Here is a 20,885-nt window from a genome sequence, read left to right as displayed (position 1 = left end):
CTCTCCAGAGCAGAATCAGTCTTTTTTCATTATTGTTCTTTAATATTTTGAGAGGAGAGAAAAAATGGGCTAGCTTTCTGCTTCAAATATGAGGGAGCTTTACTAGACTATGTTTTTTCTCGCAGCCTACATTAAAGACAGAACAATGCACGCACAGTACCATCATCACTTGCATGGTACCATGAGTGCTTTTCATGAATTGTTCAATTGCACAAAGATTCAAATTATGTTTTTTTTCCCTTCTAAGAATAAAAAGATTCTTATTCTCAGACACATAATGAAGCCTCACGGGCAGTGAAAGAAAAGGCAGCAGGCTGAAGATGTTCCCCAGGAGCTGGGCTGCAGGGAAATTTCACAATAGACCCTTTATTCCAGAGAGTGACTGAGTAATAATTCTTCTGCAGTAAATAACAGCAACAGTTTGTATAAAAGAGAAGTGCAGTGGACACATTTTAAAGATTAGGTTACAAAACCGACCTTTCTTAATAAATGCACAGTGTATCATAGAGGCTGAATCACTACTGTAGCTTTTTTACAAAAGTCAAAATACAAAAACCACCACTTTTAAGACTGGTGCACAGTTAAATGAGTTCAAGTGAGCTGCAATGAGATGAGCTGTTCGTGAAAGGTTTGGATAGATAGCTATATCAAGCTAGCTTCCATATAGGTACTTCATAAAATACTATGTATATTTTTATTCAAATTTCCTTATATTTGATTGATCTGAAGCTAAAAAGTGACGGCAGACTTACTTTGGGCGTCATACTGAGAAACTACTTCTTATTAACAAACACTGTTACCTGTAAGGTAAGCGCATTTGAACATAATTGGAAAATTAGCCCTGTTAAATCACGAAGCGTCCTGAAGAGGGTAGTGTTTGTTTTAAGGTGGCACGACGGCTGAAAACTGATTTAACCGAGGACTCCGAACTAAGAAAAACGCCACCGGGCAGCCACGGAATGCTAATGGGAATAAATATACGGACTGTAATTCGTATTTAACTCGAGTGACTCAAATAACTTTGAAATTTAACCTGAAACAACAACAAGTGCCTCTTTCAGTGCGCGGTGAAGTCAATGGTGCCTCCTTAACAGAGTGCTGGCACTTCGGAAAGGGGAGTGCAAAGGAGAGGGTCAGAACGAGTGGTGGGTGGGGATAGAGCCCTTTTGGGAGAGAGAAAGAAAAAACTAAAAAAAAAAAAATCACGTGTTTAGAGATCAAAGGAGATCCGCTTTGTAGAGGAGGAGGAGGAGGGTGAGAAAAAAGAGGGAGCGAGAGGGAGGGAGCGAGAGAGCAAGGGAGAGAGGCAGCGTTTGCAGGCAATGTAATTGACAAGGCTCGCAGTGGTGAAATAAACACGCTTCAGCCAAGGCTCAGTTTTTTATTGCACAATTTTGACTCTTGACGCATCGCCCGCACAGCGCACAGACCTGATTTCGATTATTTTCACCCGATTAATTCATCCGTGTGAAATTATGTCCCGATCGGCGCAGATCCAGCCGGCAAGATGATGATTTTACCAAGGAGAGGCTCAGATCGTGTGCCCGACTCGGTGGTCTTGGTGATCTTGGTGGTCGCCGCTTCTCTTGGTACCGTCTTCGCCAAGGATACAGCCTTTGTGGAAGTGGTTCTGTTCGAGTCCAGTCCCAATGGAGATTATACTACTTACACGACTGGCTTGCAAGGACGGTTCTCCAAAGCAGGAGCCACTATCAGCGCGGAGGGGGAGATCGTTCAAGTACGTGCAAAGTGTCCTTTTTCTTACTGGGGGGGGGATGACAAGCGGCGGTCCCGAGCAACGCTACCGGGACCCGGGCTGTAATTTAACCAAGCTGCCCTCCTAGAAACTTTTTCCGCTGGGACTTAGGGGTGCTGACAAGAGTTGTACATGGTGTGTGTGTGTGTGCGGGCAGTGTGTGTGAGGATGGTAACGAAGCTTGCAAGCATATGCGGTCACAAGATGGCTCCTATCTTGTGGAATTCATTCACAGGGAAAACATGCTCTTGCAAGTTATTTTGTTGATGTCTGGAGCTCACTTGAACGCGCCTTACATTCAGTCGCTCTCACTCTGAAACACACGCATTTCGGAGCAGTTTTCTTAAATAGCTACAACCCTACCACCGCCTCCACAAAGTTTGCAAACTCGTAGCGAGCAGGCGTTACGCATTTCGCAAGGGCCACTATCAAAACACCACGAAGCCACTATTTGTGCGTATTTAGCACTTTGTCCGTGTCAGAGCTGAGCCGCGTTTTTATATCAGCTTTAAAACCACCCAAAGCAAGTTTTAATAGTGGAATAGGTCTGCTTTTATTGACCGGACCAACGTGTAAAATAACCCCACGTCCCGCCGCCTGCACCCTGTTGGTGTGCAGCCGTCACCACTACATTTGTAGTGGCACGTTTTTTGGATAAGGCTCACTTGTAACTATTTCAAGGCTCCGGAAACACAAATAAATAAGAATAGAGTGCGTAGTAGTCGTGGAAGAAGCATCCCGGTTCCATCTTTAATTTCCTGGCCTCAGACATGACAAGTGCACTTGGCTGGAGCTGGCTATGCTTGGACCAACTCTGTGTGGGAGTCGCTAAAATATGAAGCTTCTCTTAAGTGCCAGAAGGATGTATTTGATGTTTTATTATTCTTGCCTAATGTGCTTGGACACTGTTTTTAAGAGTTTGGGTTCTGGTTATGTGCAAAAGCTTTGATGTTTAATGTTATATTTCCTAACCTCTAACATGTCCTGGATCAGGGGGTGCACAGCTCTTTGTGGGCGATTCAAAGCCACTCAAATGTAAAGCAGTTTTTGAATGGCCTGTGTCCTCTCTTTGAAGCTTGATGCAGTAACTGGGAGATGTTTGTAAAAGCCAGAGTGCAGCAAATGCCCCCATATGAAGGCAATGTGCATAAAGTTTGTCAGCAGTTGCATTGTGATCAGAGACATCATTTCAATATGGGTGTCAGTGAGCTCATCAGTACCCCGGAAGCCACAGCAATAATCATTCCTGACCATTTGTTTTTGCAGGTCGTGGTGGATCTGAGGCTTAATCAGGTTCAGCCTCAGTTGTGTTGTTGCATTGCCGTCATGCTCTCCAGTCAGCCAGACAGCTAGTAGCACCCTGCAGCCATCCCTCACGTCTCTGCAACAGTGTAGTCAGCTACTCTGCAGCATCTTTTGAGTGCACATTTTTGCTTCCCCCCCCCTAAAAAAACATAGGCTCTTATTTTGAAATAAACACGATATGTGGAGATCAAAGGCAGGGATACTCAGCACAAAAATGGGCCCTGTTTATACACAGTGATGGCCATTTGGCGCCACTCGGTAACCACACAGAATTGTCGGACCTCAGCTTTACATTGAAAACCACATCTATTTAGGTTTGCTTTCTTTGCTAACATGGCCTCTGACCACTTAGAGACAGCTTATATTTTGTCAGGCTATAATGAGGGGCAGTTTGTCCGGCCCGAGCACTGTCTTGAATTTCCTATTTTACCAAAGATTTATGTAAGTTGAAACTGACAATGAATGACAATCATACATCGTGAGGAGTATAATTTAAAACTGGTATCCAATTTCCTACTTTTGAATTCTATACTTGTAAAATAACATTGCAGGAATGTGTTGGGAAATTTCTGTGGTGTTGTTTTACACTGGAATTGGGTTAAACTCAAATATTTAGGTTCTTGTCTCTGGTGATGTCGGCAGCCGTTGCACTTGTCCACTTTCAAGGCTTTCGAGTTCAGCGAATAAGCAGCTCGCTTAAGTCTTCCTGAGGTTTGTGGAGCCCTCTGGTCCTCTGTTTGATCAGAACCCTGAGGGGTTTGCGCTACCTTAATTGTGTGTGTATAATAGCGGTCAGACCTCAGCAGGTATGGGTTCAGATTCCGGGGAAAAGTGGGGGGGCCTTGGCAACACTCTTGAGCAAAGACCCAACCGCGATCACCACTCGTACGCTCCGGACTCTCGTTTTGCTAATTCCCTAAAGCTAACACCCCCGCTGATCTGACTGAAGAGTGCAGAAAACAGTGGCACACGCTCCCGGGGCCAAAAATAATAAATTAAGTTAATTTGCTTCTTGCGCTCTTCTAAAAGGGGGGAAGCATGATGACGCATATCTGGCCACAGTGCCAAACCCCAGGCTTCCCAAGGCAGCTCCCTGATTGCTACAGTTCAGCTCCATAATAGCAAAGTAATCAATGTCTCCTTAAATCACTGTGTGTGTGTGTGTGTGTGTGTGTGTGTGTGTGTGTGTGTGTGTGTGTGTGTCAACAGGCGTGACAACTTTAAGAGTGTATTTACAGCATCAACTCAACTTGGGTTCTAGGCAACCAGAGCACAGGTAGTTAATGGTTTTCACCTATTGTCCCAGATGAAAATACTTGCCTTATAGGCTACTATAATGAAGGAAAATGAGCAATTAATTAAATGGGGGGAAAGCCCAATTTGGATCACCTGCGATTGAACTACTGAATATTCGATTTCTTGTTTTGCAGTCTTGCTGTACTTTTCCACGGGTTAGCGGCAGCTCAGACTTCGGTTAAACCTTTAATGCAGGGCATTGACGGCACAACCAAATCATTCCCTGGTTGATTCAAGTAGGTGCGTTTCTCACGCTGGCAGCAGATCCTGCTTCTGCATTTACCGATAGTTTGATTTCAGAAGCCTAAACACTCAGTTAGGCTTCTCATCGCTGTGCTGCTTTCATTCTGATCGCCGTTGACAGCACTCGCATGGCATTTCTGATTAGAATGGATTTAATACGAAGGGAAACGCCATCTGCTGCTCATCACTCTTTATTGTCTCTCAAACGCCAAATCATCTTTCCTGTAGCGAGATGAGCTTCGATGCACTGCATGAGTTCACATCTGCCTCTGATTTCCAGCGGGCCCGTGCTGTCAGCATGTGAGTGAAGAGCTGAGGCAGGGACGTGGCAGGGGCATGCAGGGGACCAGATGGAACTCATAGTGTCATCGGCCAGAACCAGAGGGAATAACGTGGCTCTTGCCTGCTTTCTCTCAGAGGGGACACAGAGCATCCCCTGAATCCCACGTCCAGAAGCACCCAGAACCCCATTTGCCTTTGGGCTTCATCTCCATGCATATGAACACTGCGACTTCTTTCAAGGTGGCAGTTTTGGGGGGGGGTTTGTTTTTTTTCTTGTGCAGGGGTAAAGTGGTGGTTTCAGCGAAGACAACGATGAGCTTAAATACTGGAGCTCCTACCTTGGAGCTGGCAGGAGTTGTGTCGCGCTGCATTTAGACTATAATGAGAGCTTTAGTGGTTTAAGGAATCCAGCGCGCTTTCTCGCCACAGCCTGGAAACCCCAAGAGGCCATAATGGGCCGGTCCCAGACGGTAGGTGCCAGGGACCGGGCCACTCCCAGCGCCAAAGCAACAGTAGCAGTACACAAATGCTGGTTTAAAAGGTTAAAAGTGCTGCTCCCTACTTTTTTCCATTTATTGGCTTGGCGGTCGCAGCTGTATTTTAAGTGCTATCGTCTCTTAACCGCCACCCTGTTTCACTTTCATGTCCCAGCCAAAGTAATTTGAGGCTGCGTTTCTCCCCTTTTTGGAATAGAACAGACTAAACTGTTTTTCTCTTTCTCTTGCTTAACACCCCCCTCTTATATGCACAAACTCATCCCACACCTTTGCTCTGGTCTTTTTGATGCATCCGCTGACTTCGAGTTGAAGCTCAGGTGAACTGGGCTAATATTGAATTGCGCTGCCCCTGGATCTTAGTTTCAGACCGTTCCCCCACCTCTGTGTCCCACTTATCCTTGCTCCAGTGGCAGCCTGATGATTAGGATACAGAAAGTCAGTTCATTCTTGAAATAAATCTCAGGGTTGCATTTACTTCCCTAAAGTCAAAACATAACTAAAAATTCCTTTATCGTCTAATGTCTTTAAATTTGGCTGAAAAACAGCTCAAATGATAGATTTCCATGTTTTGTTTTGTTTTTCAGTTATGACAAGTTGCACTTCTGAGGACACCAACCTGCTAACATCTGACATTTTTACTTCCCAATTGCTTGATATAGCAAAACATTTCTGTCAGATCCAATAATAGTAATTTCAAAGAAGTGTGTGCCAAATGGTAATGATTACTTTTAGTCAATACTGAGATGTCTGTCAATCTTGAAATGCCTGACTTCCTGTTTTGATCGCATAGTACTTGTCCAAACTTCTTTCAACTCAGAAATGCTGCTTCTCCAGCCCTCAACTGTTGTTTTTCTCACCTGCCGCTGGCTCTGTTGCTCTGTCTTATCTTCCTGCGCTTGCCTCTCCGAGCCTCACATTTCCACCGAATGCACAGCTCCACCTGGAACAAGTGCATGTTGGTACTGGTGGCCCCAGTAGCTATGTTAGTTTCCACTGGGCTGAATGGCTGAGCTTATCTTTGATGTTCAACTCCAAGAGAGATTAGCAGTCAGCGTGATGCTTGCGGCTGCCTCCTCTCCAGCATCCATCCTCTTCCAGAGTAACTTTGTTCACCCGAGTCAGTCCTCTCCTGACATGAGCTCAGACATGCAATCAATAGATTGCATGTCTGAGCTCACTTGTATGAAATTCTTGCATATGTCTTCTGTATTGCAGTTGAGTGATGAGGAAATATTTATTCATATTTCCCCCAAGGTTATGATTTTTCTTTGATGCTGCCTGTCTTAAGTGAGGGTTTTTCAACCCCACATTTGTGACAAGTTAAAGATGAAGAGAAGTCCTGAGTAGAGTTTTCACTTTCTGAATAACCCCTGGCGTGTTTGCCTGGTCTTTGATGAAATGGTGCTGAAAGGCCCAGTTCATCCTCTCTGCCCACATTTTTATCTACTGACACAGAGGGTCTCCAAAACAAAGGCTAAAGGGTCGAGGGTTATGAAATGACAATGCTCACAGTAGCTCATCCAGGCAGAGGCATGCTTTGTTGTCGGCAAGGAATTTGCTGACTAACTGTGGAAGGCCACAATGCCACTCGCCCCTTTTGTTGTACTTTTTTTTTTTTTTTTTTTGCCAGTGAAGGTAGCTGTGCAAAGAGTTTCACTCTTAGCCCTGCACTCCGTCTTCTTTTCATCCTTCCTAAGTATATTTACTGTCATTGTTCCCTCACTCGTCTTGTTTGTCTTTCATGAAAGGAGAAGTCTTATCTCAGATCTTTCCGACTCATCCAAGTTCAAGAACACCGGGTTCAAAGTTCTTTCTTTTGTGTACATCGTTATATAATGACGAGCCTCATGTGTAAGAACAAAAACACTTGCACACAATGGTGCTATTAATATGTGAAGATCCTGCCCTTTTGTGATCCATAGTTCTGTCAGGACCTCTATAGTCTAAAGGAGATTGTTATTTCAATTTGCAGACATTTATATTTGCCAACATGACTCCATTATGGGAGGACAGAGCATACAGGGAACGCATAGGGTGGCGGAGCAGATGTCAAAGGCGACAGATATGAACCTGCTTAAGGCATTAAAAGGAGGTGCTGGGGTGCATGTGGGTTGCAATGTAGCTTGCAGATGCAAAGCAAAACAAACAGACAGAATGAAGCAAATAAATGCACCTTATGTGACATTTACCCACTGGGTGTATAGAAGGATATCAGCTGACTGTTCAGCTTATACAAGCTGACACTGAGATCAGCTGCTCTGACAGAGTTGCAGTTAAGCTCGACTTTGTGGCCTAGCTGAACTAACTCTGCTCGATTTTAATTTCTGTATGGTTCAGTGAAGCAGAAACGGGTTTTGCGTGTCAGATCAACCTCGGTTTTTGCACCATATTAATGTTGTGAATGCTCCCCCTGACAGCCTGTATATGAGAAATTCCCCCCAAAGGTCATGTACAGGGGTGCCATATGGGGATAAATCCATTTCAGGTGAAGCTCTGACCTCATTATGTTCATCTATACCCTCCCATCGTAGACCACCGTGAGGCTCCTTTTGTGTCTGCAGGTAGTTGTTCCAGTAATGAGGACGATGCAGGCTGTAACACAATGAGGTCAGAGGTATGATGGATTGGTCTCGCTTGGTCAGATGTGAACAAGCTGGGTTATCTGTGTAATTTTTTTTTTCTGGCACAGCACTGCATGTCTCTTGGCTCTGCAATGAATATATCACTGCATTTTCCCACCTCCTCCTTTTCCTGTTGCTAAACATGCGCCTTGGATTCTGAAGTGAAAAATTGACTCTATTTTTATATTGTCCCTGTTTCATGGGGATTCTGAAGGTATTGGGGACACAGGGTTTTCTGCTATATGTTGCCTGTAATGTTTGCTGAAGGACTATCCCCAGGAAAACTCATTTTCATTTAAGATGAATCACTTTTTCTGTAGTTGTAAGAGTAAATTCTTTGCCAACGTAAAACAGATTTATCTCCTGAAATCCCAAAGGGTCAGGTGAATTTTTTCCATTTTATGAATCTGCAAATGTAGAATCTTCACTGACAAACTATGCCAATAAAAGCTCCTTGGTACAGCCTAGGGCCTCTGCTTCTTCTCTTCGATCCCTGCCGGCAGCTCAGGCCACGCAGCAGCTCTGTCCAGCCCTTGGACCCTGAACAGGGCTGATCAGGGAGGGGCCTGCGGGGCTGGGTGAATAGCTGCCGGGAGTCATGCTGCGGGTGTAAACCACATGAATGTGCCGCCTGAGCAGATAGGATCAGGCGAGGCAGGGAGGCCTGGGAGGCCACGATGCTCGGCGCAGCACCGCGTGCTAACATCAAAGGCAGTGCGGAGGTGGGGGTGGAGGGGAGGCGGAGAGAGGAAGAGAGTGAGCGAGGGCTGGGCCAAACTCTTCAAAGGCCTCTCTGACTAATGCCGGGCCTGATATGTGTCGCCACAAAACCGAGTGATGATGCAATTGCAGGCCCCCGAGCTAAATCCGCTCCCATACAAATAAAGATGGAGGTGTTCCCTTGCACAAGCACGGTGAGAAAAATACTTTGAGTGTTTGACTGAAGCCTGAGCACCTTGCAGGTGAAGGTGTTGGGTCACCCTCTGACACTGCTGCTGGATGAATCCCAGTGGGGGGAAAAAGGAACAGGAAATGGATTTAGTGTGATTTCAGTGGATGGGTACATGCACGGGGCGTTTCTAAAGTATACAACAGGTGAAACAGAGTTGACTTTGTTCTTTGTAAAGTTTATACAGGTCTTGTGTTTACATGTGTGAGATAGCGTGTACTTCTCTTCTAATGTGCATGACTACAGATCCCTTCAAAATGCCCCCATGATAATCAGGCTGATAACTCATTGACAGCTCTCATGACAGTTGCGGAGCACACGCTGCTGGAGAGTATCTCCGTTGTTGACAGCGCACAACAGTAATTTGCTGTTGTTGATTCAGTATGCCAGAGGTTATTTGCATGCCTCCGATTGAAGTTATCTTTTCCTCGTCCTTGTTTTGCGAGTGCATGTTCCCTTTGAAGTTGAATTAGTACTAAACAGCTGCACTTTATTTCATTTGAAGTCCAGCCTTTTAATTCCTCCATCCTGGGGTCGGTTTCACAAGTCAGGACTGCAGCACAAAGCCTTTGTTGCTGTTTAGAAAAAAAGAGGCTTCAGCATTTTCGGCAATGAAGGCTGTAATGCTGCAGCTCAAGGCTATTGCAGCAAATTGCTAATATACTTACATGGAGGGTGGAAAAAACAGAATTTGTATCAAAGCTTTCCTTTATTGCTACAAATGGCAGTTCATTTCAGATTTTTTTTTTTTCTTCCCAGAAACTGATTTTTAAAATATTCTCTAACCCAAAGACATATGGTGTTCTGCTTTGCATTTTAACCTGTTGTTTTACTGGTGTTCCAGCAGTTAAAATGCTCAGTTACACTGGAAATGTTCCTTATGTGGTCAGCACATCATCAGAGAAAGCCTCATTAGCAAAATAGCCAGCAGTTTCACATAATTGTATCCACACTGAGACTTTTGTGCTGCTGGGAGAGCGAGGGGCAGAAAGCGTGGCGAACCACTGTGAGTTATAGATTGCGTTGGCCCTGTTTCAGTGTCAGTTTGCAGGTGCCATTGCCTCTAAAGTGCTGCTGTTAGGTGGATACTGCAATTGAACCTCACGCTGGGGAAGAAGTGCTGTCTAAGTCTTTCAGCCATTACTGGAAGGCTTACATGGTATATCCAATACTACATGTTAGATATTCTGTCCAAGCCAATATTATACAAAATGTTATGGGAACTCTGTAGAGGAAAGCTGTATTTTTATAATGCAGTACTATCAGTCATGATTTTCTTCACTAATATCAGTGTAGATATTTTAAAATGAGTTTTTATTTTAACAACATTGCACTAGAGGTATATTTTAAAACATCGTCATGATCAGTTTGGCTAATAGATGCGACTTTTTATGCCATGCAAATTTTTTCTGCATTACTCCAGACCCCACCCTTCCCCACCACCTGTACCCCCCAGGCTCAGCATGAGCCTGAGGTTTATGAAAAGGTTAGGATAATTACTCCTGGCCAGCTGTGTCCATATCTTTCTCCTTGCAATCCATCTGTTCACCTTTCATTGTTCTTGCATATTACTGTCAGGAAAAATGTCAAGACTTTCTCCCTTTTTTTTTTTTTTTTTTTTAAAGCATATGCCACAGCTTACAGCTCGCTAAATAAGCAAAATAAAATGGAGGACATCATTATTGTTGTCAGTATGCTTTCTCTATTTCACAACTTCTCTTGTATTTATCTAGATTCATCCTTGTGTTACGCATCATTGTAAAAGCTGCTCTTCCCATTTTTAGCAATTTCATAAAAGGCCAAGGAGATATGCTTTGTTTCCCCCTTCTCCCCTGACACTGTATGGGCACTTTGTTCAAACACACTTGGCTCACTAATGACAGCGTGTCCTCGGACATGTCAAGGAAATCTATATTCTCAGAATTCTGTTTTAAGAGAAAGGAGAGATGGAGTGGGAGAGGATGGGAATGACAGAAAAAGACAGGCCAATACAGCCCTTTGCTATTCTGTCTGCATCCCACAGGCATGTGACATAGTCAAATTGTCACCCCCAGGGTGACATGCATCCCGCAGGCATTTCGAAGTAAACACATCTCAGGGAATGTGGCCTCGCCATATTGGAAGCATCTTTTTCGCTCTCATATAATGAATGCAGGAGGATCTGAAGGTTGTATTATTTATGCATAAGAAAAAGCTCTGATACTTTTATGATCTAAAAGTAATGATGCTTGTGATCTGAGCATCATTGCAGGAGTAGTTTGACACATTGGGAATGGATGAGAGGATCAACAAAACATCACTGTCATTTTTATACTGTCACTTTATACAAAAAAACCCCAAACAAGGCAAATGACACCAAATTTGTTTTTAATGCACTTTTTTTTAGGTGCTGGGAACTTTATGCAATAATTTCAGTTTTTTCACAGAAGTTGTAAACTAAATAAAACTTTCAGATGTTCCCATTGTCTTTATTATGAAGCATGCCCTGTAGCCTAATAAAAGATACATAAATGTGAAAATTATTATGGAAATGTTGCAGTCTGATGGCTGGAGTAAGATTAGGTGAGACCCATTTGGCATTATTTTTGTTTTAAACCTAACTAAGTTGGCAAGCTGAGGGCTCTTATTAAAGCAATCATCTAAAGGCTATTCTATAACATGCTAATGAATGGTCATAGTGCACAGTCAGTAATGTGTTGGCGGGAAAAACACAGCAACATGAGGCCAGACTGGGTTTATTAGCTCAGAGACTTCCACACCAGAGCTCACAGCGTATAATGTTGCCAAGACAAGGCCGGGAGTCCAAGATACCACATTGGGTGGATGTTGTGTGACCAGCAATCTCAACATAAAAAATATAGGAGCTGCCACCTTATGGTGCTTTTGAGGGGTAGCGAGTGGGTACATGTATGCTTCAGTAATAACCCTTTTTGTGATATTAGATGTGCAGTTATGTTGTCTCGACTCGCTGTCGAGCACTCAGGGCTTTTGTGCTTGCAAGAGCCACACTTGTCTGTCCTAATCTTAATTAGCTTCAAACCAAAGCATCCGGTCTCAAAGGCGGTGAGGGTTGTTAAATTCTGAAAATATGAATCCATTAACATTAATCAGAAACCATCTGCAAAACTTAAAATGCTGTGCTTCCTGACAGCTGAGTCAGTCACTTTGTCAGTTGGGCTTCCAGTAAAAATCTGGATGGGAATTTCTCAGAAAGGCTTTTATGTGAATTCTCCATAATGGCTTTACACCCCACTGAGGTTTTTCAGTAGTGTTGCCACCAAATGATAACGGGTGATAACAAATTAAGGTGCCTGTTACGACATTTCCTAAATTTTATGTTTTGATTTAACACGAGTTTATCCTTGTGCCTGTTTTTGAGCCGTTTCCTGTTGGCAACCGCACATTATGCATTTCGGTCAGCTTTCCTGCAGCACTGCCTCAAGCTAAGCTCATGGACGGAGGATTTGGGAAGGTACTGATGCATACATTTGTCATAATTACTGTTTTGCAAAAGCTGGAGTTTGAATCGCCCAGGCAACGGGAAAGCTTCAGAATTCAAATTAGAGTGTGGGATTGAGCTTTAAGTTGTGGAGAAGGGCTTTTTTTCAGCTTTTTGGTTACTGCATCCAGGAAGTCTCCATCATTTTTGCAGTCTGCCCCCCCGCTGATTGGTCTTGGTTGCTTATGTATTAAAAGCTTGAGTTGGCATGGCACTTCTATCCTTGTGAGTTGAGGCAGCATGGAAGAAAGGTGAGGATAACGCAACAGTCCTCTTCACGGGCATGAAAGCATCTTAAGCCAGTTACACATATAATTGTGTCATAAAAAAATAAACAGCTGTGAATGCAAGTGCGTTTCTTTTGCTCGTTCCTTCTCTTGGTTCTTTCTCAGCGTCTTTTCGCTCCGTCTTGTGTCTCTGTTCCGCATGGGAGGGGAAGGAGGAGGGTGTATAAAAGTGGGACCACACATGCTGTGTCAATGTTTGCTGGAATAATTAGAGACAATGTGGGCCAATAACGGGAGGAGTGCAGTAACCTGAACTCACTTTGTTCTGCCCCAACAGCAACACAAAAGCCTTTCACAGATGCGCAGATCCGCAGGCTGAGAGCAAGAGCAACTGCACTTTTAGCCGGCGCGCTGCAGAGCTCGGAGGATCAGCAGGAAAATGGATTGGTTTCTATGGAACTGCTCTCATTTCACTATTTGTGCCAGCTCAAAGTGATGCTGATGTCACTCTAAAGGCCTTTTAAGCACTGCCTGAACGTCCCTGCCACCAGGCCCAGAAAAACAACCCTACCCCTTGTCACCCTCCCCAGTCTTCCAACACATGTCCCTGGCTTAGAGGACCCTCTTTAACTAGAGGATATCCGGCCGCTCGGTATGCAAAGAGCCTGTGGATTCCTGACGCGAGTGCTAGAGCTGGACTCAGAGGTGACTTTCAGCGTAGCCAGACAACTGTTGGATTAGCGGGACACTTTGCGTTGAATCTGAGCCAATAGGAGGCAGCCTGGCCATGGGTTGGAGGTACTGGGTTAAATGCAGGCTAATAGACTGCTTTGTAGCATATATGATGGATTAGATTTTAAGCATACCAGAGCTGCTTGTGTCCTGCATAATTTAACACAAAGTAAAATAGAAAGGTTTTTTTTTTTTCTCAGCATATAATTAAAATGAGACAAATGGACATTTGTGTTGTACTTAAGGACACAAAGGGTTTTTAGTGCGGACGGGAATCAGATTTTGTGCCGAAAGAACTGAGCTAATGATCGTGAAGCGTTGCCTGTGCTGTGGATGTTTCTGACTGTAACAGAGTGACCCGCTGCTGTGCTCACACCCCGGAGATGGACCAACTGGTTTGTCCCCTCTGGTGTCCATCTTGAAAGGGGACACCGCTATGGGATGCATACATCCCCTGGAGGTTACTGGTGTCATTGTGGCACCTGTCTCCTCCACTCTTTGCCTGTGTCAACAGCTCAGATTTATTTACATTCACAGTTTTCCCTTTTCCAGATCTGGAATCAGCAGAAGATCCGTTTGTGAGATCTGGAGGTTTGTCAGTTGATGGAGTTTATGAATGTATTTATTTTATAGCTAAACCACTCACCCCAAACACTGCACCCTTTCTCTCTTGTTTGTGAAATACAACAACAACGTTGTACACAGCGATCTTCTTGTGTGGATGCAGTACTATGTATTTATGCTACTTCTAGTGTTTCGATATTTATAGGTACTTGTCTGTGAGCTTGATTGCAGTTCAATTTTTGTTTTTGTTTTTTTCCACAAACCACATGCATCCTGAATCTCAGAAGCAGTGGGTTTGGTTCAAAAATACACTGTAAAGACTTAATGCAGTTTCCCTGCAGGACTAACGTGTGTTTTTAAGTCTTGCAACTATTCATATTTAGTATTTTTCAGTTTTGTGTGACAGAGTGTAATCTTATCTCTGCTTTTAGCTGCGGGATACACAACAGCTTTCATTTTATTCTCTTCCACCCGGTGTTCTCCTCTAATCAGTCTCAGATTCTCACTTTGCCTCCTTGTCATTCTCTTCTCTTACTCCTTCAAGGCTTGTTTTCCTCCTTTTTTCCACCCCCTCCTTCTTCTATCTCTCTCCTTGTCTTTCCATTCCACTGGGCTGATGTTCTTTTCTGTACTCCTGGCTCGCAATGTGTTCCTCATCACAGCTTGTGTTTCCTCTTATCTGGCGTTCTTTTATCAGTGGCCGCCACACATGCCCGAGAAAAAGGGGAGGGGGAGGTTTGGGGGGCTGATGTTATCAGCAGGTGGAGATTTCACCACAAGAGTTCGGGGGCCCAGTGTGGCCAGAGGAGGGCCATGCCGGAAAGGCTCTGACATGGGAGCCAGCAATGTAAATTCTTTACAGTGCAGCCTCACTGTCATCTAAACACCTGCCTTTTTAGTTACACAAGTAAGCTTTCTGCATGACATTTGGAGAGAGTGTAAGCATTTGGCAAATGGGACGTCGACAAGGTTGAAGCTGTTTTGCCTTTTGTTCTTTCACCTGCTCAGCCAACAAAGAGCACAAGTGTAAATAGTCTTTTGCAAAAACAAAACTGCTGCAGCGATTGTAAAAGTGTCATTTCACATGTGGCCAATGAGAGAATATACCTTAAAACAGGTGCAAAGTATATTTAAAACCTTACATTAAGTTCTAATTGGCATCCGGTTTCAATGCAAAGTAGCGGCGTATGTCAGGTCTGTGCATCACAAAGAAGATAAATCCTTGACATGGAGGGAAAGGAGAGCAGGGATGGTAGGGATAGACCGGCGGGTAAACCAAAGCACAGGCTCACAAAAGCCTAAAATGATATCGCTGGTGGATATCTGGATGCTTGGGATGCCTTGGATGGCTGCTGTACACTTTTGGCTTTGTCTTTGCGGGGATGAATAGAGGCCTCTGTGGTAGTGATGACAGGCTTCTCCAGGCTGGGCCCTGGTTGGCTGGCAGACTAGGTGCTGAAGGTCTGGAAGATTCAGCTCTCTCGTAGGGGCAGAAGCCCGACAAAGGATGCTGATCGTCCAGGTTCGCCTCACAAAAGACGCTCTGTTCTTGGCCTGCCCTTGTTATTGTGACATGCCTGTTACATTCATACACATGAGTTTAGCTGAGACCGACACACCCACAGCACCAAGTATAATAGCCACCTGTGTGGGGATATACTTAGTTATGTTGGTGTTGTTGATTTTTGCAAGGGGCTCCAGAGACTGACTTTTCTTGGTGCAAAAATAAGTCAGTTTGTATAGAAGTCTATGAGGAAATGATCCTGTGTATTGCCTGACTCAGTAGACACTTGACTAAGTAACCAAGTTTATGGTCTAAATAACTAGTTCCAGGTCTCATGTAATACAAAATGATGTTTTTGTTAATGAAGCTTCTTTTTGCATTAAAAAAGATCAAAAGCAGGGTATGTTTTTGTTTAAGACTTTGGCTTTGTGGTTTGCACATTCTCAAAACAAGCACAAGGTCCCTGGTCTAATCCCAGGGGGGATACATGAAGCCCTTTGGGGTTACATCAGGAAGGGCATCCGGCATTAAAGCTCTGTCAAATCAAACATGCAGGGCTGCCCACTGCGGCAGCCCTTTGTGAACAAGGGAACAGCTGAAAGTAGCAGCTTCTTCTTTGTGATTGACAAGGCTCTACTATACAAGTGGACAATGTGATTTCTCCATCAGGTCCTACCACCTTACTGGTGACATCTGGTTTCAAAACAAGAAGATGGAGCAAAATGCCCAAGTCAGGAGGCTTAAAAAGGGGACATCATGTATCTCATGCAGTTCATGGAACAGATGTAAGATATTAATAAAAACTGAAAGCTGCGATTCCTTTGACTGTGGGCTATTGAGCTGGTTTAAAGCTGATATGAAGTTGGCAGATAAGCCCAAAAGAGTATTTTCACAAAGAAGGCGCTGCAATGGCCTTAAAAGAGGTTTCATCATTGTATCATCCACCTTTGCTTAGATGGCCAGTGAGGTAAACACACTGCTCACTGTACTGTGCATCTTATGTGTTTACATGCTAGCTGGGGGCACTAATAGCTGAGACTAATTGCAGTCTTTTCATGTTTTTTATTTCAAATTATTAACAAAGAAAGGAGAAGCTGTTTGGGGCTTCCAGGCTTGATGCATAAAGAGTGAAAGTTCTCCCAGACCCTTCACATGCCCCTTCGGGTCTATGCCAAATGCCCCTCTTAGAGATTCGTGGAGCCTCTTTGATCCTTATTCTTTCCTCCCAGCTGGGAGGCCAGAGGATGCAAACAGCCCTTTTCCAAGTCACACATTCTTTCCTAGGGACCAAGAGGTCCTGACCCATAGCTGCAGTGGAATTTCATATACAGAAATAGGCCAAACTTGCCAGGCCATTTGAATGTCCAGCCATCCGCTTTTACCATTCATCACCCTTAGATCTTCTGAATTGGATAGTCAGTTTTAACACGTCAAAGAGCCTTAGTTTGCTCCTTTCCTCTACAGTGTTTTCATCGCATCAATTGTCTGTTTAAAATCTAGCTTCACCAATACCTCAATGTTCAGAACAAACACGAGTTCTGAACTAATTGCTTCTGCAAGATTTAGTTTTCAAAGTACTTCACATTGAAATGGGTCCAAGCCACCTAAGAGGTTTTCAAAAACTATAAGAGTTTTGCTTCCTGAGAAGACTCAAGATTGTTTGTTTTGACATCCTCTCTAAATGACTCTAACTTCAGACAGTTTTTCAAGCCTTTTTTGTCTCCAGGGACACTATTTGCCACAGCTCCTCTTTTTCCAGAAAAGGACTTGCAACCTGCAGTCCTCTTAGATGTGGAGCCAAATGCCCCGTAGGTCACAGTCAGCTAAGTGGTTCCTTGCATCTAATAAAAAACAAATCAAATAACATGGCTCCCTAGGGGTTTATAGCGCTACAGTCTCTGGACTCCAGGGCAGATAAACCTCTTCAAACGTCCCTATGCAAATATTTGAATGTGGGAGGAACTTTTTGGCTGCGATTGTATAATTTACTGTCAGGTTCATGAGCCTTTAGATTTATAGCTATTTCATAATATTACCTCTGTGCACTACACACAGTGGATTCTGACTATTAAAGCCACAACATGCCAAAGAGCTGACCACTGGGCTGCTGAACAGTTCTCTGAACTGTGAAATGACCTTATCTTTAGATGCTGGCCATTAGCTTTTCAAAGAGCCAGACAGAAAATACATTTGTGTAAAGTAGGTTTGATGTTTAACTCTTAAATGATGGTTATCCTCTGGGTCTTGCTTATTCCAGAGCTCTTGTTCCTCTTCTCCTGCAGTCTCCGTCAGCTTGTACCTCTGGCAGCGCAGCTAGGGAGAAGGAGAGGAACAATACGGCATTTGTGCACTGCTCTGCACTTGGCCTGCTGCTAAACAAATGTTCGGAGGAATTCTAATGGCTGGCCTTGCCCCTGGGCCCAAGCTGATCCCACAGTGACTTCATAAACACTCTCTGAAGTGATCAAAAGAACAAATCACCCTTTATAGGGAGATATATGGTAATGGAATTATTTCCACATCAATTAAAATATACTTTGGCTCTCTCTTGGCCTTGTGTAGACTATTTATTTTGACCCTGCTGCAAAAAGGGGAAGCGTTCTATTGCCCAGGGCGCATACATAAATTTTCGGGGAGGTGCAGTTTTTGCAGTAGTGTTTATGGCATCTTCTCAAGCTGCGGCTGCTTGTGGCGAAACTGATCAGTTGAAATGCAGAACTCCAATCATAAATAATTACTTTTCAATGACTGTTCTTAAATTTGGGTTATCTTTTACTTGCATAAGCTTAAGTCCTGAAAGTTTAAATAAAATAAAAAAAACACATCCTCACCCATTGTGGAACATTTAAAATACATAGACCCCGTTCTCAAGTGTTGGTGTGGCTTAGCATTAAATGGTCAGGTGATGTGGCCATGTCACGCATACGGAAGAGCATGTTATGTTCCCGTTTTTGTGTTTTTTGTTTTTTATGGAAGAGAAGCTTACTATTAGAGGGTTTATTCAATCAAATCAACAAACCCAATGTATTTCTCGCCTTGGGAGTTTGTTCTATAATATTTAAACAGCTCTGATGATTTAAAGTTTTGCTCTTTTTAACCCCTCAGCTTTAGGATCAAGAAGGATCGTGAATATATTGGTAAATATGGGCCATGAGTCAGTCGGGCTAATAGTAAAGTTGAATGCAGTAAATATTACAAATATTGTGTTTAGTTTAATGGCTAACAGACTGTTTGATCAGACTGTGATTTATACAAATCCAGGTACTTTATTAAGTTGGAACAAATAATATTATCTGAACTTAAACTTACTCAGAAGACAAACAAATGTTTTCTCTAAATCCACCTCACCTGCTATCACCTACCACTGCATTTTTCACCTCCTCGCCCAGGCCTCAACTTGGCACCTTTCTGCTTTTTATCTCCACCCGCTGATGGAGCCAGCCATTGAAGCAACCTCGACACCACCCCCACTCCTCCACAACCTTTCTGTGTCTCTTTACTGCGCGCCTGCACAATAGCCTCGCTCGGCAGAAGTCCAAGAACGTTGTTTGTCCGATCACCGCTGCGGCCCCACCCCCCTTTTATTGGTGCATGCGGAGGGACAGTGAGTGAGTGTGTAGGTCTGTGTGCGCAAACAGTTTTTCAAGCAGTCGGAGGGAGGTGTGGCTGGATCGTTATGGTAACTTGTATTGACCGAGCGGAGGGGGACAAAAAGTGGAGCTCGGCGCATGTTTTAGACTTGCAAAGCAGGAGGCGTTTGCTGGAGCATCCCAGATTGACGACGCATAGATGGTGTCAGGTGACAGGCTTTTGGCGCACTTCCGAGGCTTTGATGGGAAATTAACTCTTGAATGTCTTTTTAAAACTGTTAGCAACAGAAAAGATGAGCAACTGTTTGATCAAAAGTCCAAGGTACTGAAAAAGGAACCAAGTCAACTACAACTCCCAGGCTGCACTATGAATAAGTAAACGTGCTTTGAAGAGTTATAATAAAACATTCAGCAATTTAAATCAGGTCACATATGAACTGTATTTTGTCCCCAGCTTCTGCACTGAGGTGTTCTGAATTTTTGATACAGCTCATGCCCGCGACACGCTTTCTCTTCCTAGCAACATTGCCTGAGGGTTATAGGTATAGCAGCTTTGAGAGCCGGATATCATACTGAATGAACAGAGATTGCCATACATACAACATTATCCTATTGCCTCATTACATTGTCCAGCAAAACTATGTATTTCTGTGCATTTTTCATTTATAAAATGCTGGAAAATAAAGAAAAAAACTGTTAAGGGTGAGTGATTGAGCTAATATATCGATATGCTAACCCCACTGCTGTTGTGTTTATGGTTTTGTTTATAATTCTTTATAATTCAACTCATTAACTGATTCACTTGTAAACTGAAACTCTGGAATACCCTTCCTGTTTTGTGTGGCAGAGCTGGGCACCAACACTGATGAACATTCTCCACATGTATGACTAATGAATGTCATACATGTGCTAATAGCTAATAGCAGTTGTTCTCCGCACTTGGTTGCTCACTTAGAGGCTTTTCGGTGTTCTTCATCTGTTTGTTTGTTTGTTTGTTTGTTTGTTTTTAGGTGGTTGGCTTTCCAGTTTTATCCATTTTACAATCAACATAATCGAGTGATTTGTATTCCTATTTCCTCACAAGCGACTTTGTGCATGGCTGTTTCTGGCAGCTGCAATCAGTTGAAAAATCTTTAAATATTGCCCAACCATGAAACTAGTAGCAATCTTTAAAGCTGATTCACTGGCCACAGGTTTTGGATGTGTTTAAAAGATTCTTCTGTCACACACCTCGCCCCAGTTTAATCCCAGGCTTCGATACCCTGAACCCAGCTGCTCTGCCAGGGGCAGGGCTGTTCCAGTCATTTTTGTCCATGCCACTGACCTCCAAGCGCACCTCTGCGGGGTCTGGCCCAAAGCCGGACGGTTGATGGCGGACATTGTTGAAGCATTGGGTTCCCCTCACCCGGGCAACCGGGCCCCTTTGAGCCCTTACCCCTTACTGTTTGCCCAGCCACTCTTTCCTCCTCAGCCCACTCTTCTTCTTTTCCCTCTCGCCGTGGAAGTGAAAGGAAGCTTGAGAGACAGCATGTTGTTTTGTGCTCACTGCTTGGATATGCTGCTGGTGGCCGGCTTCCTATGGCGCACCAAAGCTCCCATTCACTTTCTCTCCTTCTCTTTCTTTGACCTCCTCTCGGGAACGAACCACTGTTTGATCACATTAGGGGAGAAAGAGAGAGATCAGTGGTGCTTTTGACATTCCCACTAGCTTTTGACAGTCTATGTGCAGCTGATCAGTTTGCCCGGCACCAGCAAGTGGCCTCTTTTGAATTTTTCCTCTCTCTTTTATGTTTTTTAGGCCAGCCATTGTTAAGCCTTTT

General features: G+C 43.8%; 1 protein-coding gene across 2 annotated transcripts in view; it reads left to right on the top strand.

Moving 5' to 3' along the window:
• Window positions 1–1,293: 1,293 nt before the first annotated feature.
• The window catches only part of znrf3 (zinc and ring finger 3), a 65,103-nt gene continuing 45,511 nt past the window's right edge, over window positions 1,294–20,885 (top strand). For both annotated transcript variants that reach the window (XM_005743049.1, XM_005743048.1), the window contains exon 1: window positions 1,294–1,738. In XM_005743049.1, the coding sequence (XP_005743106.1) occupies window positions 1,508–1,738 (231 nt within the window). In that variant the 5' untranslated portion in view covers window positions 1,294–1,507. The remainder of the gene's footprint in view (window positions 1,739–20,885) is intronic.

Source organism: Pundamilia nyererei, unplaced genomic scaffold (genome assembly GCF_000239375.1).
Source record: "Pundamilia nyererei isolate P.nyererei 1_Seehausen unplaced genomic scaffold, PunNye1.0 scaffold00127, whole genome shotgun sequence".
Lineage (NCBI taxonomy): Eukaryota > Metazoa > Chordata > Actinopteri > Cichliformes > Cichlidae > Pundamilia > Pundamilia nyererei.
This window is presented reverse-complemented; position numbering and strand designations above follow the sequence as displayed.